This window comes from Trachymyrmex septentrionalis, unplaced genomic scaffold (assembly GCF_001594115.1).
Source record: "Trachymyrmex septentrionalis isolate Tsep2-gDNA-1 unplaced genomic scaffold, Tsep1.0 scaffold73, whole genome shotgun sequence".
Taxonomy (NCBI): domain Eukaryota; kingdom Metazoa; phylum Arthropoda; class Insecta; order Hymenoptera; family Formicidae; genus Trachymyrmex; species Trachymyrmex septentrionalis.
This window is the reverse complement of record NW_017305916.1, coordinates 159950-180433: the sequence shown is the minus strand read 5'-3', so window position 1 is coordinate 180433 and position 20484 is coordinate 159950. Positions and strand designations below refer to the sequence as shown.

Here is a 20484-nt window from a genome sequence, read left to right as displayed (position 1 = left end):
GCTTACACATTTGTAAAATAAGCTTAATGTTTTAATTACTTTAAAATACATGTACAGCACATTTGTGATTGATTTACATATGTATAACATCTTAAGACTATACCCAAACAGAACAACAAGTCATGATATCAAAATGATGGCAAAATGACTCCAGAATGATCATTAAAAATCATTTTTCAATCATTTCCGATTCATTTTAATGTCATTTTGATATTATCGTGATTTGTTATTCTGCTTGAGTATTTGTATGGATAGTCTTCAAATTAATTAAGATTTGTTACTTAAAATCCCTCAAAATTTTTTAACTTAAAATAAGATAGATACATATTTGAGAGTTGAAAAGAGAGAAAACGAAGATGTTGTGTACAAAAAGTACAAATAACGCGAACAAATCTTAAGAATTAATTATAGGTCTGTTCTTTTTAACTAAAGTTCTTATACAGTTCATCTTCCTTCTTTTTTTCTCTACGTTAAAGTGTTGCCGCGTTGGAGAGAGAAAAAGAGAAAAGATGAGCCGTGCAAGAAGTTCAGTTAAAAAGAATAGGCCTTATGAAGACCGGTTTTAGATGCTCATTCTCTCTCTCTCTCTCTCTCTCCTCCCCTCTTTTCCTCCCTGCTCTCATATTTTCTTTACATTGTATTTATTATTCAACATATTATGTGACAAAACATTATCACCGTTCTTCAGTCACACATTATCTCCGTTCTTCGAATTAATATACAATTTATCATATAAGTTTACAATTCAAAATTTTGTAATTTAAAATATTGTTTTTATATATATGTTTTATCTCATGTAATGAAAGTAGGAGAGTAAAAGACAAAAAGCAATAAAAGAATAAATAATAATGTTACATAATTTTAATTTGTTAACTTAGCCAATAGAAAGACAGTTTTAAATATAATGTTGACCTAATATTAAATATAAAATGCCCAATATTAGACATAAAAATATAAATGAAGCGAAAATACGAACATCAAGTATCAACTTTTACGGTAATCGCGATAATCGCAGCAATTCTCTTTCGGCTATAACATCACATCGAGTATACTCGAGTATAAATGTATCTTCGAGCAAAATTTTCATTAGATTTTTTTTAAGATTCTTGAATTATTACTGCTTTTTTGAGAAAAATGATTAAATTAAAATCATACATAAAACTTAATTGTATATTAATTTTAATTTTCTCGGCGATTACAGCATGTGATTGTATCTCTTTTTTCGCTAACTTCACATTAAACAGTCAGTGAATTCGAATAAATTGCTCTTCTGTTTTCATGTAAAATTTTCATTAGTTTTTTCCAGGATTTGTGTATTTTTAATATCTTTTTGGAAAAAATTATTAAATTATTAAAAATTATTAAGTACTTGGTTGTATATTTATACAACAATTTAATTTCATGCTTCAAATTTTGAATTGCATAAATCTTTTTCTACATAGGTATAAAAATAAGGTACACATAAATATTTGCCCGGATATTAATATTATAAAATGTAATTTCAACTATAATCTATTATTCAATTATAAATACCTATTAATGGTTTTATCACTTAATAACGATCATTTAAAAAATAATTTTACTTTACTTGATACTTTCGCGAAATATTTCAAACGTGTGTTGATGCTTATTCTAAACCAATTTCTTTTCTTTCAAAATGTATACATGTGTTGTGTATCCTTGTTAATAAAAAAGACAGACGCCATTCTTTCTTTCAATGACCTTTCAATGCCTTTCTTTCTCTTATTACCTTATTATTGTTCTCAAATAAGTATCGCTCGCTGATATATGTATTCGCGTTGCATCAATCATAATATCCGATAACGAGCTGTTGTTTCCGCATTGTGGCGGCCATATTTCCCCGTCGCACGCATACCTACGAGCGAGCATTTGTAATTACGCAACACGCATGCACGTGTGTATTCGCAGCGGGATCGAAGCAGCATTGTATTGTATGTAGCTTATTATTTCCGAAAATTCGATACCCATTTCGTCTTCGCCGTCAGTTTCGACAGCCGGCGCGAGAGCGCGCACTGTCGATGGCGCATGCGCCATACAGCTCGAACGTCTACCTATGACGTCTAGGAACAATTCGTTCTGAATGTGACGTAATTTGCCGCCCATGAATTTGAAACTGGCATCGATGTCGATTTGATTTTTTGTGTAAATTCAGCTTTTAATACTGTAATAAAAAACCCATTTTTTTTGCCAAGTTCCACTCTTACGTACAAATATAAATAACTTATGAGCGTAAACAACATCGAAATTTATTTCTCACCGGGATTGTAAACCTTTGTTCCGTATTTTCTAATAGGATAGACACGCGGTATATTAAAAAACAAATCGCTTCAAAGCATACATTTTCGTTCAAGAGAATTAATCGTTTCCTTCCAAAAATAATGAATGTAGTAGAAATTCCTTTAGAAATTGATTAATTACAGTTGAACGTAAGAAGAATAATCGACTATAATTGGTTCAATTCCTTAAGACTCGAGGCTTACTACTTCTATTGTGTTTGCGGGATTAAGAATTAGACTATTAGAAAATTTAAGAATTATTACATGCAATGATCTAGATGAATCACACGTTCCACACTTACAATCTTCAAACTTCTGCACTTTTCGTGACATATATAAATAACGCAAAAACGTTTTGATATTGTGCAAAGTAATAAAAAATATTTATTTAGATTGATTAAAATTTATCAAATTTGATAAAATAGAGATTTGACGTGAAAACATATTCGAGACGAATTTTTACAAAATGTTTGTCGGCGCAAGATTCAATTGTGAGAATAGCGATGACGAGATTGACAAGTACTGAATCGCGCCGTTCACTCACGCTTTTCGCGAGGCGCGACCGCCGTTCGCCGCCTAGAGAATTTTTCTGCCCGACGGCTGGCAACCTGGGATATCGATTGTCATTATTTATATCGTACGTTTCCTCTTCAGTCATCGATTCACTTTTTACATTTTACATTTTTACAGTAATGAGAGAGTTAAGTTTTTCCCACGGGCGTATGGTACTCTAAGTTAGCCCCCACATGTGTGATCATAGGTGTTGTTGAAGGGGAGTCGAGTGTGTGAAGAGAATGACGGATAGCCAGCAGCAGTTTTGCTTGCGGTGGAATAACTTTCAGGCGAACATCACGAGCCAGTTCGAGGCGCTGCGAGATGACGAGGACTTCGTCGACGTTACCTTCGCGTGCGACGGTAGGCGACTCCAGGCGCACAAGGTCGTCCTTTCCGCGTGCAGCCCTTACTTCAAGGAGTTGTTCAAGGTTAGAAAACCATTTTCTTCCCACTCCCCACCTTAGACGTACCCGTCCCCCTCCCCCCTTTCCCCCTGCTCCCTTCATCCGTCCTCCCCCTTTCGTCCTCCGGCGGCAGCCGCCCGCCCCCCTCCTCCTCCACCATCACCTCCCCTCCTACTCCTCCTCTCTCTTTCCCTATGTTTCGTCCCTCTCCCTCGCTCTCCCCTGGCAACTCTTCGCCCCTTTTTGCCCCCTTCCCGCTTATCCCCTGTTCACCCAATGAGCGCGCGCGCACATGTATGCTATGGGTGCGTATGTGTGCGTGTATATGTGTATATATATATATGTGTGTGTGTGTGTGTGTGTGTGTGTGTGTGTGTGTGTGTGTGTGTGTGTGTGTGTGTGTGTGTGTGTGTGCATGTGTGTGTGGATATGCCACACAACGTGCATTTCCTTCTCGATGAATAATTTCAAAATTACACAATACCTATTTACGCGACGACCTCTCACGCGTCTTATCTTTTTCGTCGAGCCTCTGGCTCATTTCGAAACGAGGCGTACTCGTGCGCGCGGTTACGTCACGACATGCATCTACTTTTCGCCCTCCGCCCGCGTCCCCTCTGTCCTCCCCCTGTCCTCCCCCCTGATTGTCCCAGCCTTTCGCGGCCGCGCTGAACAAAATTTATAATTGCTGCCCGGCAATTAACGCGCCGACCAGGCAAAGCTGGCAGAGGGAGTCGATAAACGACCGATGGCTCCGGCCGTATACGTTTGTTCAATGAATGGTGTTCGCGCTCTCTTGGAGACGAAATTATGCAACCGTAATTTGCTCTCTTATCTCTTTTATATATATATATATATATTTTTTTTTTTCACAAAAGAGATATGATTGAGTGCAATTACCTAATATGACATTACAATATCAGACTGAAATTATAAAGGAGGAGATAATGGATTATAGAAGATTTTAAAGATTTTTTGCGTTTTTTCTCATGTGATAATAAATCTAACTGAGCATTAAATATGGAAAACTAAATATATAAAATTTAATTATTAACTTAATAATGTTAGCATTTTTCCAAGAGATTTCTTATAGTATTATAATCATTTATGCGAAATCCAAAAAATGGTGAATACAGTTGATCTGATCAGATCATTATATAATATGTACTTGATATTTTTAAGAAAACAAATTTAATTATGATATGATAATATCTAACTGATATTTTCAAGAAAACAAAATTAATCATGGTAACTTTTTTCATAACTTTCTCATTTTGTTAATTTTTTGCTCTTTTGATAAATACTTTATAACATATGTTTGAAATTATTTTATAGCATGTGATTAATAATTTCATGGGATTTATTTTGCAGACCAATCCCTGCAAGCATCCGATAATTTTTATGCGGGATGTCGAATTCGAACATTTACAATCACTATTGGAATTTATGTACGCTGGAGAGGTAAATATTTCGCAAGCAGAGTTACCTACATTTCTACGTACTGCTGAATCTCTTCAAATACGTGGCCTCACCGACTCCCAAAGTAATCAGCACAACAACGAAAAGGTATATTTCATACACAAGTTTGCACATACATGGTATTTGTGTCATGCCATATGTACTAAAGTACATTATTTTTAAATTTGTAGCATTTGAAGACAAATAACATCCATGCATCAAATGGCCGTGATCTGATCTCGCCAAGCTTTGACGATGAACGCAGTAAAACTCCACCACCTTCAAGCCCTCCACCACTAAAAAGGCTGTGTAAAAGAAGTGATTCACCTCCAGTTTCTAGTCCAGTACCCACTGTGCCGCCTTGTGCTACCATTGCACCACGTTCGCGCCCACTTATCGAGCCTCAAGTTCAGCTCGATTGTTACAAAGATCTCGATATCGTTGAGGTATTTTACACTATATATTTACATATTTTTGTACGTTTTATGTATATACATAGAGATTTTTTTCATATGTTTACAATATTAATATGCACTCTATTTTCAGCCAAAAATAGAATTACCTGAATATGGCAGTGATGACGATTGCTCACCTAAACCGGAAGCTAATACATTACCCAGTGGATTTCTCAGCTTGGATAGTGGTATGGAAGTGTTACCATCTTATCCACCATCTTATCAAGGTATAATTACAAATTATTTTATTGAAAATTAAAATGTGAATATTTTGTAAAATCAATAAATGAATTGTTTAAATATATATTTTAATCTTTTTTTTCATACTTATTTGCTGTAAAAATATCAAATCATTAAAATTTATATATCTATTTTAGGAAACCAGAACGTAGAAGGAGGAATGCCAGGTCCATCACATGGGAGTACAGAATTGAATCAAGAACAGCAAGGTGAGTCAATATTTATTATTTTTTGGTAGTGCGAGCACCATTACAAACAGCAACAACCTAGCCATTACATCACAAATGTCAAATGTGAGTAAAAACAAGGAAGCAGAAAGGAATCTTGATGGTTTGAAATGGTAAGCTCGTGTGTAGCTCGGTAGCTCTTGGTAGGTGATAGGAGACATTTGACACTCGGAGGCTGTAACAGGCCTGAGTCCACAGAGTGCAGTTTGCAGTTAAGCAGCTGTGTTGTATGAACGTTACCGAAATAGCCCGGAAACTTGAATCATTAACAAGTCCTGCGTGTACATATTCAAAAACAACCCCATCCCTTTATGCTTTATAATCTTTTGTTTTCCTGCTTCATGTATATTAATGCATACATATATACATACACTAGATTGCCCTGGTAAAATGTTTAGTTCATTCATATAGAAAGAATAATTGCTTATTAAAAAGTTAACACTCAGACAATACTATAAACAAAGACTTATAATCATTTGCTTTTTTTATTACTAATTATAAATGCTATATTTACATGTGACAAGTTTTTAAATTGGCTTGTACATATTGCTTCGAATCGAATTAATATAATATGATATGATTAGTGTTATATATTTTTTGCATTATAATTACATTAAAATCGAGTTATTGATGAATAAAGCAAATGAAAGTGTAATATTTGGGATTGTATCTGTAATTTCTCTGTAATGTTGTACATCTTATATTGACATATTTATGTTTTCCATTCACATAAAATCATTTTAGATTGCCACCTTTTTGCTTATAAAATCAAATATTATAATTAATCAAAATTTTTATTTATTCTTCGAGTGATCTACAACTAATAAAGGTTATTATGCTACCACATATCAAAATAAATTACGAATCTGTGTCTACATGTCTGTAACAATGTTTAATCTTCTATTTAAAAACATTATGTGTTACATAATAGAAAAAAAATTAAAGATGTACAGTAAACATGCCAAACAAGATTTTCACTAATTTACTGATTCTCATTATTCATCGATTCATGCTTACCATTGTTTTCAAACTATATGTTTTTTCTTACTGCATTACCATTGTTTTGTCTGCCAAACATATTTGACTCATCGCATCCTTGCAAGTGATACTCTTGCGGGGGGATCCTTTTTGTACTGTACCGTGCAGGCAGCAAAAATTGGGTAGCGCTAAATAGGGTTGTTTGCTGGTTGTTGCTGTCCTGTGGTGGGTGGTATCATTCTGATATTATACGTGGTGTGACAAGGCGTGGTGCTATGTTGTGGTAACGTGCAATGCTGTGGGCTGCTACCGGTTAGAGCAAGTTGTGTGTGTGTTGCAGCTGACCTGCGTAAACTGCACTCGCTGGACCCACGCCCCTGTCCTGTGTGCAACCGCATGTACAGTAACTTGTCCAACCTGCGGCAGCACATGCGCCTCATCCACAACCCTCAGAGTGTCACTTGCCCTCTATGTAACAAGCCATTCAAGACCAAGCTGTACCTGAAGCGTCACCTGGTCAGTTTCCACGAACTCAGTGTGGCAGACAGGCAACGTCAGGAAGAGATCTACCAACATCAAGTTAAGGTTCAGGTCCAGGGACAGGGACAGGGACAAACGCAGGTTCAGGGAGGAGCTCAAGCTCAGACTCAAACACAAGTTCAGGCTCAAACACAAGCTCAGATTCAAGCTCAGACTCAGGTGGATAATAAGGTGCTTTTAGCGGCTCCTGCACCACCTACTCGGAGTACTCCCGAGGAAGGTGGGGCTAGCGGTGGTGGGAACACCACAGAACCAAAGCTCAGATCGTATCAGGCACAAGCTGGCGATAATGCTTATTCGGTAGAGGTAGCGCAGATTGGTGATTCAAAGCATTTTGCTAGTGGGATGTTGCAATTCGATGCTACGTATCACTAATGTGTGTACAGGATTTATTTATTTTTTAATCTATCGCGCCCAGTATCATTTTGTGATATAGTAATGAATCGAGTTTATCTTTATTGTTTAGTGAACTTGTGATTCAATAGGAAACGTATCTTCGTAGTTGACCGACAAGTAGATAGAAATAACGTTACGACACAAGGCTGATTCCGTATTTAATAATCAGGTCCTGCGCACTCAAGTGCGCAGATGTATAACTTATAATTTTTAATCTTTTCAAATGCATATTCAATTCTTGTCGCACGAACACGAGTGGAGGACAAGATGTCAAATCCGATTGACGGTCGCGTACTTCATTGTTTTCGTCCGTAATAAGACGCCTACATAGATCATTCGAATGATCATTCATACGAAGGTCGACAGTGTATATAGGTTTGGGAGACTAGTTTACATATAAAAGTCCCGTGCCTATTCATCGTAAAGATGAACGCTGATGAGGGAGAGACTAAAATGCCGATGGTGGAGCAGCCATCCCACCTCGTACTGATAATTCTGCAGCCGGATACTTGTTGTTTTATTTAATGCTATACAGTGTTATACAGACTACAGATATTTACTACAATATTATATTCTTACAGAGGATTATATTTACTTTATTATTGCAACGCAATGTGCAATGACATAGCTCGTACATGATATATTTTTCACATGCATACATTGCAATATACAGCCAATTGACAGCTCAACAGAGTAATAATATTTATTATTAACAGAGTTATCAACAAACCGTGATCGCAATAATGCAGCAGATTGAATTTAACAATATATAATAAGAAGGCAATGTCTCTGCTGGTTTCTTGTTTTTAAATGTGGAAGGCTTGTCTTTCAAGTACTTCTACCTCAATGATATATATATTTATGAAAATAGTATAAGGATGCTTATTTTATTTTTTATTATCGTAGACAGATTTATACATATAGAGCAATTGTAATATACTCTCATGATATATTTATAATAAATATATCTAAGTTACATTTTTGAATTTGTATTTAATTTTTGATTTACTTTAATCGGGAAACGATTTTTCTTTTTTTTAATATTTTAAATATTAAATCACAGTATTTATGTATCAAGAAATATTTTGCACCAGCTTTATACATGTAGCAATAACTTTGTAAAAGAGACGCTATATGTACTTTACAGGAAGGAAAAGGTTTTTTTTTGGAAATAAGTATTACATATTTTATAAGATTTTTTTTTAAGATTTGGTATTAATATGCATTTGTTGTAATTTCAATATATGTATATATTTTTATTTTTGCGATGATTCCGGTAATCATCCGTTTCTGCCTTTTTTTATCTTGCACGCAACTTGCTTCTGTTATTTTTTAATAGGATATTCAGTTTCAGCTTTCTATAAAAGTAAACCAGCATAGATATCTGTCATACAATTCCATAGCCATAGTACCACACAGTACAACTCAGGATCTTTTATATTATATTTTACAGATGACAATAGTTCCATAAGTACGATTTATAATAACGATTCTAGGAAATGGAGCACAGAGTATGTTGCCTAGAATCGTCACTTTTTATAAGTCGTACCATTCATATAACAGGCTCCTTACCTCACATACAATCAAATTACTAAACAGATGCAGCTATATATTATTATAATATATTTACATACAACAACTTACAATAGTACTGGGACGTTGCAACGACTGCAACTAACACAGATTGCCGATATTATACAAACGGTTTTTATTATCTGTTATTACATTGGTAAGTGATTGCAATGTTTTTTTACAAGTTAAACATACATACTACGAATATACATTCAAGATTTTTGTTTACGATATGAATGGATGCCCAGCACAACTGACAATTAGTACCGAAATAAGATTAGATTATAAATGTTGCATATCATATTATAATATTGTTATACATTTGCCAAGCAGTGTTACATTCATCAACTCTCAGGCTTCGGATCATATACAGATTTCATTTTGCTTCTTTCAATACTAAATAGTGTTTCTTTTAATGTATTTTTATTATAATACCATACATATATATTATATATAATGTATAATATTACATTATATGTAATGTATATACAATTACACAGATAACAATCCAGCTATTGATTTGTATAATACAATATCTTGTAGAACAAGAGAGAAAGACAGATATTTTTTTCTATTTTATTTGATGAAGTATCACATTTTTCATTCTACTACTAATTCGTTTTATGTGTTTTATGTGTACTGTTTAACAGTAAGTAATCTACAATAGATATTTAAATAAGTATTATTTATATTATTAAATTATTTTTAGTATTTGCTTTTAATCATTTTGATATCCACTCGATCCTTTGCCTGAGATCCATATACTGTGTATATCAGAGTGATGTGTTACAGAATGTCACATAATAGTAAGCATCATTTGACAGGCCGGACTTCGCTGGGCATTAAAACCGGTTATCTAGCTAATATCACAATACAATTTCAAACACTCACTGTTATAATTGCGATTATATTACGAATTCAAATGGTGTGCAAACATTCCGAAGCACGGAGACAGCAGAGAACAGAAAACAAGAAAAGTAAAAAAAAAAAGAAAGAGAGAAAACAAAAAAGAAATGGAACGATAATATTATCGATTGAACGAGCACACTTACAGCTAATAGAAAAAAAAACTCGCAAAGAATTTTGCATAGTATTTTTTGGGTCTAACAATGCAATTTACCGTATATTAAATGAAGAGGGATATTGGCGACATATGTACACATATGCCGTGAGAAGTATCTCTTAGTGATGAAATACGAACAGTACTTGCCATTTTTCCAAAAGAACTCGATGAGTAGGTACAGCAAGCTCACTGGAAAAAAAAGTATCTTTTGTCTGCGATAATAAGTTTTAACTTTATCCTACTGCGATTTAGCATTTGTATCATGCGTTGTTACGATTATTATTGCTATTACAATAACTACTACCGCTATTATTATCAATATCAATACCACCATTACTACTACTATTACTACTACTATAACTATTACTACTACTATTACTACTGTCCTACTACGATTACTATTATTATCACCGTTAATCCAAAAAATTTTGGACGCATGTATATTGTCTCGAGAAAGCTTTATGTTCGAAAAAAACATATATCAGTTTCCTGCAACGTGCGTTACGACATGCGTTGCTTTTCACGGTCATGAAAACCATTATCTTTTAGCGCATTTAATTATGTGTTGTATATATGTAAATTATTATGTAATTTGTATGCGCGACACAAAAAAAAAGATAACTCGTGTATTCGATCGCTAGCTGTTACTGATATAGATGTAGTTGTAAGGAATATTACTTTGAGGGAAGATGATAGAAGGTTTCTCTTTTAAACGATGAACATCTTTTTATTTTGAATTTGTAGCACTGCGAAACGTATTTCGCAACAAATTGATTTACATTATTATTTACTTAGTAATTCAAAATGAAAAATTTTATTCTAGTCATAAAAATGCGACACTTTTGGTCATTCAATGAAATTTATATTATTTGTGGTTATCAGTATTAATATATATTAGAATATCTAAATTGAAAGAGAGATTGATAGTATTAAAATATTTTGAAAAAATATTTTTTGGGAAAGTATATATTCGTTTCGTATTATATCTTGTTTGAGAAAGTATTTTTTTCAAAAATATAATGGACTGTTATTTTTAAGATTATACGTTTTTAATATATTTTCTAGGTATATTTTCAATTAATATATATGTTACAGTTTAAGAAACAAGTCCAGTGTGCAAAAATATATGGTACTTAATGTTTTTAATTATTATCTTGTTACGATTATAATATTATCTTATGACAAAATCGTATTATTAATTTTTAAAATAAATTTTTAATCTCCTATATTGATATATGGTATTAGCATAAATTCTTAGGTAGAATTCATGCGTAAACGTAATAATACTACTTTTAAGGTAAGACTATTGACCTATTGAGGAAAAAAATTGAAGAGAAGACTAAAATTGGAGTAATGTCATAAATACGTCGTGATGTCTTCGTTCGAATGAGAAACCGCATTTTTTAACGCAATATAATCTACATAATTTTTTATCTAAATTCTATTCTGCGATCGTCATGTCGATCCTTTACGAGTGTACTTTTTCAAAAATATATAAGCTTAAGAGATAGAGTTAGATTTGAGTACGTTCAAGAGGCAAAAATACGAAATTTCGATGTAAATAGCGGCAATTTTTCCAATATGACCGTATCGAGGAATATTTCGCTTCTAAAATAGTCACACACGCTAATATTTAAGTATGATATTTATTCGAATCATGGCGTATCCGAAGTAAGTTATTCTCTAAGTAAAAAGGTAGGTCAATAGCGTCTCGTGCTATCCCACGTATAATTATATAATTATAATTATAACGGCAATTGCATTGCAAAAGTATACATACGACTGATTTTCGACGAGTGCGAGTGTGAGTGCGCGGTATGTACTGAATTAAGACGTATAAGAAAAATGAAAGAGGAAAGAAGTGAAGTACAGTAGCTTGTACTTGGCGGAATTTCTGAACAGATAATTGATGAGAAAATTCGTATCGGCTTCCTCTTTGCTACGCGTGAAAGAAAAAAAAAATATCGCGAGAAATCTATCGAGGTTCTCGATAGAAACTCCAAGATCGTACACAAAAAGAAAGTTGAATTCACTCTAGAGATTTATGGAAGAGTAAATTCTTTCTGTTTGCATAGATTTTCTTTTAATGTGATAGGATAAAATTTCTCGATTACTAGGTATTTCATCCTTTAAATTTAGTTAGTCTTTATTAAGTCTGATTGAAGTTTTAATGATAAGTATTTGAGTAGCTATTGGCAAAAGTTGTTATCTGTACTTGAAATATTTTTGATAAGCGAAAAAACTTGTATAATTTTTCTGATTTATCATGAGATTTTTTTTGAAAAATTAAAAAAAATTTATTGTTTTAGTTAATAAAATGTGTATAACATAAGAAATTCAATTTTTATTTATTATGCATAGAATGAAATAGAATTAAATAGAATGCACTTGGCTAGTTTTACAGGAGAAAGGATTTTAATTGATTTTGGAGTAAAGTATCTACCATTTTTATTAAATATAACTGATGGATATAATTACATTTATAACAATAGGGATTTAGGGATTTAACTTCCTTTCTCCCTACAGCAATAGAGATTTAACTTCTTTTAGATTTACTTTTTTCCCTTGATTTTATAGGATTTGTAATTGTTTCAGCACATTTTTAAACATTCAATTCGTAACTAAGGGACTAAGAAGGAATCCACAGAAGTTTCAATATCTAATTTATTTATATTTTTCGATATAGCTGCTTTTTCATATCGGTTATTTATTTATTTAAATAGCGTTTTACAATTAAAAATAAATACAACTCTTGCTAGTTCTTATCGGGATACTCGTTAGGTGAAACAATTTTATAGTGACGAAACTGATAGAATAAAAAAAAATCGATAAAGTGCTCTTTTTAGGCTGATCGTATGGGTTCTACGAAAGTGACTTATTATTGGCTTAATGTAAACGCGACGGAAGTTGGCGGAAGAAAGTGCAAATTCTCCGATTTACGCTTTAAGATATAGATCTTCTTCTTGTTTTCAATAAGCAATTATCTGGACAGAATGAGCTCTGCATCAAAAAAAGAACGTGAATTCATAATACGATATTTACCGAGAGATGTATATTTTACTTTCGGCTAAAGTTCCCGCTAAATATTTTCTTCGTAAGAATTTGATACGCCACGATAATAATTTATTTATGATAACTATGCAATACTGCGTTATATTTAACTGACTAGCAGTCGGTGATGGGCGCAAAGTGGTTTGACTGTATTTGGATACATGTGCAGACGTTATGAATTTGAATATGTTTTTATTGTGAAACATTTTAGATATTTTTGCAAATTGTAGCTACTATCGTAAAAGAAACTGATTACGAGAGAATATATTAGACAATATGTAACTTTTACTTCCAATAATATGATATAAATAATTTTGATCAATTTTTTTTATGTATCAATTACATAAATGTGCCGATAGCAACATAACTTTCAGATGTAATCTGTATATTTTTCTATGATATATCTTTCTAGTATTTCTTTTATTTTACACGATTTATTAGAAACATTTAGAAGTAGTTACATGTACAAAAATGCATTCATGCGCATGTATCCGAGGCCCAACACTACAAGTAGCTTAAGCATCGTTGAGCTTGCATCAAGTACGCTTGCAATTTACTGCACATACGCTGCACTTAATTTATCGGAGATTATCTGGAGCAAGACTTGAACCTTTGTGCATAGATATGTGCCGCAAACACAATTTAATTCATCTTTTTCACTATTATTGCAAAGCGCAACGAGCGAAGATTCTTGTGACTGTTGTCATTACTGAACGAATGATGAAGTTTTATAGAGGCTACCTCCATATTTCATTATTCGTCATAAATAGCTTTTATGTTATTCTTTAAGTTTATATCATTACGAGAGCACAAAGAAATTTTAAGATGGATATTCAAAAGAGTTAGTGCAAATCGTAATATTTGCGAAGATGGATAGTATTATATGTTGCCGTCCATTTTTTAACATGATAGAGTGATTTAATTTATTTTGACTTTCACTGATGTTAAAACGAAATGTTTTAACACATGTGTACCGATCCAACGCGATTCATTGTTAATTTAAATTTTTACAGATATAGCTCTAAAAAAGACTATCATTTTGTGTGACGTAAATCGAAAAATTTATATTACGACGTATAATTTTTTTATTTCCACGTGAATTAATAGAATGAATAATTAATTTAATTCTAAACTAAAACGATTTTAAAATATTTGAATCGAGCATTTGTCTTTAAAAAAGCATTGATTACATCACTGACTTAATTGTCTCAATCCCATTTGTTATTCGATTATTCGCGACAGAAAATATAGTTTTTGTTTCATATTCTAAAAATCTATCCCAAAAAAATGCACAAATGGTTATCTCGAAGAAAGCTTGCGAAGGATCGCGCGGCACTGTTGAGTCGCATCACGTATAAACCCTATACATGTATACAACGTGCGTTAATTTCGTTAGCGACAGGTGCATCAAGTAGCCATAGATTTGTAATCAAGTGTGCTTTCCACCTCGTCCCCGCGTTTTTGCGACACGCAGACAACATGAGAATCTCAGTGTTTTATCGCAATGTCAACGGGGCTGTCCCTCGTTGCTCGATTGACGTGGGTCTCTCGCAGTTGTCGCAAAATACGATACTAAGCATAATCCTACTATAATAGCGATGTTCCTATCTTACGTTCGTGTTTTTGTACGTGTTTCGATCGCGAAAAGAAAAAAAAGGAGATTATCCCGCGAACCTTCTCGGCTACGAAAAACAAGTTCTCGTTGAATAATCGCGAGACTTTCTGTCTGGTTTAGCGCAATATCCCATCGTAGCGACTCGTTCTGTACCCAAAATTTTGTCAAACGATAACATTTGAATAAAGTAATTCACATTTGTACGGAATATGCATTGCGTTATTTTTACGAGATTGTGTAGAAAAGAAAGATTAAATACATTGCAATGAATCAACCTTGAACATCATACACATGCACTGAAAAAAGATTTACTAAATGTTCATAAATATTGGTTTGAATAGTACTAACTGAACATTTATTTACATTAAATAAATATTTACCAAATTAAAAAAAAATAACAAATAAATGATTCGTATACCAAATAAATATATATTTACATTCAGTAAATATTTAGTTAGTACTATTAAAAATATTCATTAAAAGTTAATAAATTTTTTCCAATATAACTTTACACATAATATATATATATCTTTATATTTTTTCTAAATATATAGTACAAAATACATGAGTAAACATATTATTAGAAATGTCGGAATATTCACCGACATAAATGGACAAGTTCGAAATAGTACAACGTTAAGATGCAACATCGGCGATGTTCGGAGAAAATGATATTCTAGAGTATCCTAACTGAGAGAGAGAGAGAGAGAGAGAGAGAGAGAGAGAGAGAGAAAGAGAGAGAAACTTCAATTTAGGAGATTCGAGTTGCAAGCATCACCTCAAGATATTGCGATATCGTAATTGTCTGACACTCGGGGATTCAAATTTAGACCGTGGATCTCCGATCTTAGCAGCAAGATCGGCGAGAAACGAGAGAAGATGTTAAGGGAGAGGAAAGAAATAAAAAGAGAAAGAAAAAAAGATGAATAGAGGAGGCGGAGGTGTTGGTGGAAGATGGACGCGGATGGACAGACGAACTAATCTAGATTGGTCGGCTGGTGTGTTGCAGTCACCGGTTTCAATACGGAAGCAGTGGGACCATCGCCATTGGCATCGATAGTGATATCGAGTGTTACCGGCGCCGTGGAGCCGGTCTGTACCTGGGATACCCCGCGGCCTTGCCCGCGCTGTGGCCGCTTCTACAGCAACAATAGTAATCTACGGAGACATCTCAGATCAGCCCACGCGACTGCCCCCGACCTCCTCGAGCTGACATCGCTACAACGGAAAACCCTGGTGTTGCCGCCGCAGCTGATCTCCGACATTCCTCCCTCCTTCGTTATAGGACCGTAGCGTTTGTCGAATTGATAGATCGATCAGGTTGAGATGTTGGAGGTCTTTACCACAGGACCGTTGTTACGACATTCTTGAGACATTGATGTTTGTAATGTTAAACGGACTTAGTTAACCGATGAGTTCTCTCAACGCCGAAGATGGATCGTCAGGGCATTATTGCCAGATATTGGTGCAAACACAATATATAAATATCGATATATAACTACACATTTTTGATGTGAAATTAATGTTTAATAGAGAATTAATGGAAAGGTTGTCTCTTCTTAGTTGAAAATACAAAATATTGCAAAGATAAGCAATGGAACTATTGCAAGATTTTCTTTTCGACAGTTACTAGGTTGCGTGGACTCTATGAAAATTCGATGAAAGTTTGTGATATTTTATTAATTCTTTTTTTATGTACCTCTTCTCTCTTTACCTGCGCAATGGTAAATTTATCGATTAAGAGATTGTTACAGTGACGATATTCAATAACCACAGTATCTTATGAACGTGTTGCTTTAACAGCGGCGAAAGTTCAGTGAAAGTAATTTATTTTGTCTGCAGAAACATTCCTGTGACTCTTTTGAAGTGTCATATAATTATTAAGTTATTATATTTTTTACAGTGCTATATTATATAATTTGAAATATTTTACTGAATTTGATAAGTTAAGAAGATACATTGTCATAAAAGAAATAGACATCCTTTTACATAAAAGAAATAAAGACATCTTCTCGGAGAACATTTATTTTTTAACTTTCTCTCTCTCTCTCTCTCTCTCTCTCTCTCTCTCTCTCTCTTTTCCATACATTATACATATCACGAAAAGGTAGTGTCTCTGAATATTTCTTCATAAACGGTAAGCGTAAAATTGTTTTTTCTAAAACAGTAATTATCGAGTTTGACATTTGGTGTATGTCGCAGAAATAACTACACATAATAAATAGGTTTAGCATTCTCTCTACGAGATTTACGACGATACTCGAAAATCACGAAATTAAACACATGTCCTTTCGCAATTGATGATTACAGCGCGAAGAGTACGTCGTGGTAGGCCACGACTCGGAACCAGAGGTGGCAAACACTCGTCGCCGTCCGTTCACAGAAACTCACCCTCCAGGAGCGACTGGCTTGGACCTTTGGACATGAGGACTACCCCGCCAGCCGCGATGCCTGCCTTCCGTGGATTCGAGGAGTCTTCATCGGATGGCGTGGTCAGTATTGTAAATCTGATGCACTCGTAATCCAGTAAATAATAATAAAATTTAACAGCAACATATGTTACAACTTTGCACTCAACAATACAAATATAACATAATACTTGCTATATATAACAGTTACATTGTTGAGTGTGAAATTATAATATTGATATTATGTTATATTATTAATTAGTATTTACTGGCGACTGTATTGCATTATATACACGCCCATATACGTATTTGATAAAGCAACGTTTTTGTCATTTTTGTTGGTTTAAGTGTCTTCATTTTACCTTCTTTTTTCTATTTTAAAAAATGTGACTAATGTGATAGTAATGTTATACCGTGATCTTATAGAATGTTAATGCTCTTCTCATGTTTCTTGTAGGTCCACTTAGGTGAGGGTATAGCTGTATGCGAGGAACAACTAAGGGCCGTCAAGTGGAGTGACTATCGCAAGTTGACGCGTGGATTAGCCGCGATATTATTCAGCCCGACGGAGTTGGCGACGTGCTCTGTTACTGGTCAACGTTGGAGCCGTGCCGGCACGGCTACCGAACGTCCTGTGAAACCTGCTCTTGACAAGGCTAAGGTTCAAGCTATTATAAGTAAGTGCGCGATGAAATAAGAAAGCAAATGTCAAAGAACATGTCAGAAAATTTTTTTTTCCTGAACGCGCATCAATACAGTTCTTGAAGGATCTTTCTTTTCAAGCATTAACTTTAGTTTAAACTTTAGTTTAACTTTGTTGTTGTAGCTTACGTAACGTCAAGGTTTCCGTCAGTAGACGTCAGCAGCGTGAAACAGGTTTTGGCGTATAAGTGCAAAGAGAACTCCACCGCCCTCAAGATGAAGTCTATACGATACATATGGTAAGCCTCGACGATTCTTTTACCACCGTTCGCATAAGCAGGGTTTTCTTCTACGTTTACACCGCGGCTTATACTCTAAATTTGACTTGAATTATTTACGTCCCATGCTAAATATGCATAAATATGCATAAACACTTGATGAGTGACCTGATTCTCGTCCTTTCGCAGAACTTTCATGTAAAAGTAAAGTCGCACGCTACCTGATCTATAAAGGTTTGACCATCAAATTAACTATCAAATTATTAATTGTCAAACTATCAACATAATCTCAGATTTGCGATTAAAAAAGAAGAGCTAAAGGCTAGTAACCAACGCTGAGACCGCGAAAATACTTCAGGTCGATGTAAACGACATACGATGTAAACGACTGGTGGCTGGACCTATCTTGGGTTTTAGTATAGATCTTTCGTACATAAGTCTATGAATGTAAACGGGATCTATGTGGCCATAAAAAAGGTCCTATCTTCGTATTCCTTTCATATCTAATTGCAGCGATAGACAGGACACGGACACGTCACCGCGGGGTGAGTCTGAGGACAAGTGAGAGGGGGTCCAGGGTGCGTGTAGGGTGCAGCCCGCCCCTCAATTTCGTAGCGTCCTCCCGCACCCTCCATCTGATATGGTCCACTCGTCGCAGCGCTCCCGGGTCCAGCGAGGCCACAGCGATCATTGTAACAATAATAGTAACAAGCAGTGTGTCGATGGACGTTTACGGCGCAACCACGAGGAAGGGCACAGAGGCAACTCGTCTCTCACGTCATCCACGCAGGCAGGTCTTGAAAAGTTGATGCCTCTGCACACGCTTCACGGCGTATTTCATTCCACCCTACGAACGGCGACGGCTTCATATATTTAATTGTTGGTTTAGCCAGCTGCATCGATCGAAATCTAATCCTAGAAGGGTAGAAAAAGAAGCGGAAATATTACGGATCGTTTCGATATACGGTCTAAACGTTAAATATTCAACGTTCATTAACTTTTCTTTATCTCTTTTTTTTTTTGCCGTGAACATTTCCAGATTTTCATGGTAGGAACGATCGACTTTTTTCTCGCACGTTCTAAAAAGAAAGAGATTAACATGCTTATAAATATAAAAGATACACCGGAAACGCAGTTTGTGAAGCACAAGCACGGTAGATAAATACATTGAATAGAGTGTTTGATAAGTTCGTAAAATAGTAGAAATGCGTTGTTTTGAGAGTAGAAAAGTTAAGGGTGGAAATGAGTGATTCATCGATTATATCGTAGCAAAATTAATCGTATTATATGGGATCTTAAATTGTTTGGTACTCCGAATATACACGAGTATACAGAGTATATCATTTTTGGAAGCTGCTGGTTGCTTCGTAGTGATTAAAATTATTCATATTTACAAATCGCTACTAACAGCTTTAGAAAATTTGATATACTTGAGTAGAATAAAAAAAAGAAACGTCAAATATCGGGCTTACTTAGGGTATACATTCAAATGTCCGTATCGCGAATTTATCGGGGCGAAGCATTATCCCTATCGTGAACTTTTTCCTTAGTTTCTATTTTCATTTTAACGACGACAACGTCACAGTGTGCTATGCTTTTTACTCGTTTTTTTTCACTCTTTAACGTGAACATTTGTAAAATGGAAATAGTGAAAGAGCAGCGCAAGAGGAGAAACGTTCATTTCATGGGCATTCATCTGGTTCGCAATACGGACATCTGATTGTAAATGAAGAATTTAAAAAGAAAAACGAGTTAACGAGTTAACGAGACACGATGAAGGATTATTACATGGCTGCGTTTTTGCCGGAAAAAAAATCGTCCCTTCGTGTGTGCGCGTTTCTCTTGTTAACAGGTAAGTCTATCTGGTACGCAATACGTTTCTTTTCCGTGCAATAATACGGTTCCTTCATGCGACACGTAAAAAAAAAAAAAAGAGAGACGGAAGAGCACAGCTGTAAGGGCGAATTACGAAATGCACGAAAGGGCGGTTCTGTGCAAGAGGATATGTATACTAGGAAGATTCATTTGGTTTTGGCTGTGAGCTGCGACCACATGCGAAGGAGGAGATCCGTGTGGCTCTAATGAAAGAGAACGCACCCTTCCAGAGTGAAGGCGGGTGATAAATAGTGAGAAGGCAATATTATAAAGAAAAAAAAAAGAATAAGAAATGTTATTAAAAAATAGCATGGTCGGACGGACCAGTCCGATCCTACCGGGATACAAGGGTAGACTTTCACATAGAGTACGCCTAATATATAAATACATAGTATAAATGTATAAATACAAAATAATATAAATATATTAT

At 34.6% G+C, this 20484-nt stretch overlaps 1 protein-coding gene and 1 long non-coding RNA gene across 4 annotated transcripts; one reads left to right on the top strand and one right to left on the bottom strand.

Moving 5' to 3' along the window:
• Positions 1 to 482: 482 nt before the first annotated feature.
• Positions 483 to 5807, bottom strand: LOC108753887. Its single transcript, XR_001939673.1, has 3 exons — positions 5796 to 5807; positions 1639 to 1644; positions 483 to 569 (listed from the first exon to the last, which is right to left on the bottom strand). It is a non-coding gene; the product is annotated as an uncharacterized LOC108753887 (long non-coding RNA).
• On the top strand, positions 2795 to 19987 carry LOC108753886 (protein abrupt-like). 3 transcript variants are annotated; one of them, XM_018495849.1, is made up of 9 exons: positions 2820 to 3280; positions 4628 to 4822; positions 4906 to 5160; positions 5261 to 5396; positions 5547 to 5618; positions 17162 to 17343; positions 17717 to 17936; positions 18086 to 18200; positions 18699 to 19987. In XM_018495849.1, coding segments are annotated over exons 1-9 (1365 nt in total). In that variant the 5' UTR covers positions 2820 to 3091; the 3' UTR covers positions 18700 to 19987. The 3 variants fall into 3 exon arrangements, with proteins under 3 accessions (XP_018351349.1, XP_018351351.1, XP_018351350.1); XM_018495848.1 differs by having other exon boundaries at positions 2821 to 3280; positions 18693 to 19987; XM_018495847.1 differs by lacking the exons at positions 17162 to 17343; positions 17717 to 17936; positions 18086 to 18200; positions 18699 to 19987 and adding an exon at positions 6955 to 8223 and having other exon boundaries at positions 2795 to 3280.
• Positions 19988 to 20484: the final 497 nt, after the last annotated feature.

Bases quoted from the DNA above. Each gene is read 5' to 3' on its own strand.
- LOC108753886 (XM_018495847.1), top strand. From the start codon at position 3,092: ATGACGGATAGCCAGCAGCAGTTTTGCTTGCGGTGGAATAACTTTCAG. The intron at 4,823-4,905 runs GTATATTTCATA...TTAAATTTGTAG, and splicing joins ATCAGCACAACAACGAAAAG to CATTTGAAGACAAATAACAT. The intron at 5,161-5,260 runs GTATTTTACACT...CTCTATTTTCAG, and splicing joins AAGATCTCGATATCGTTGAG to CCAAAAATAGAATTACCTGA.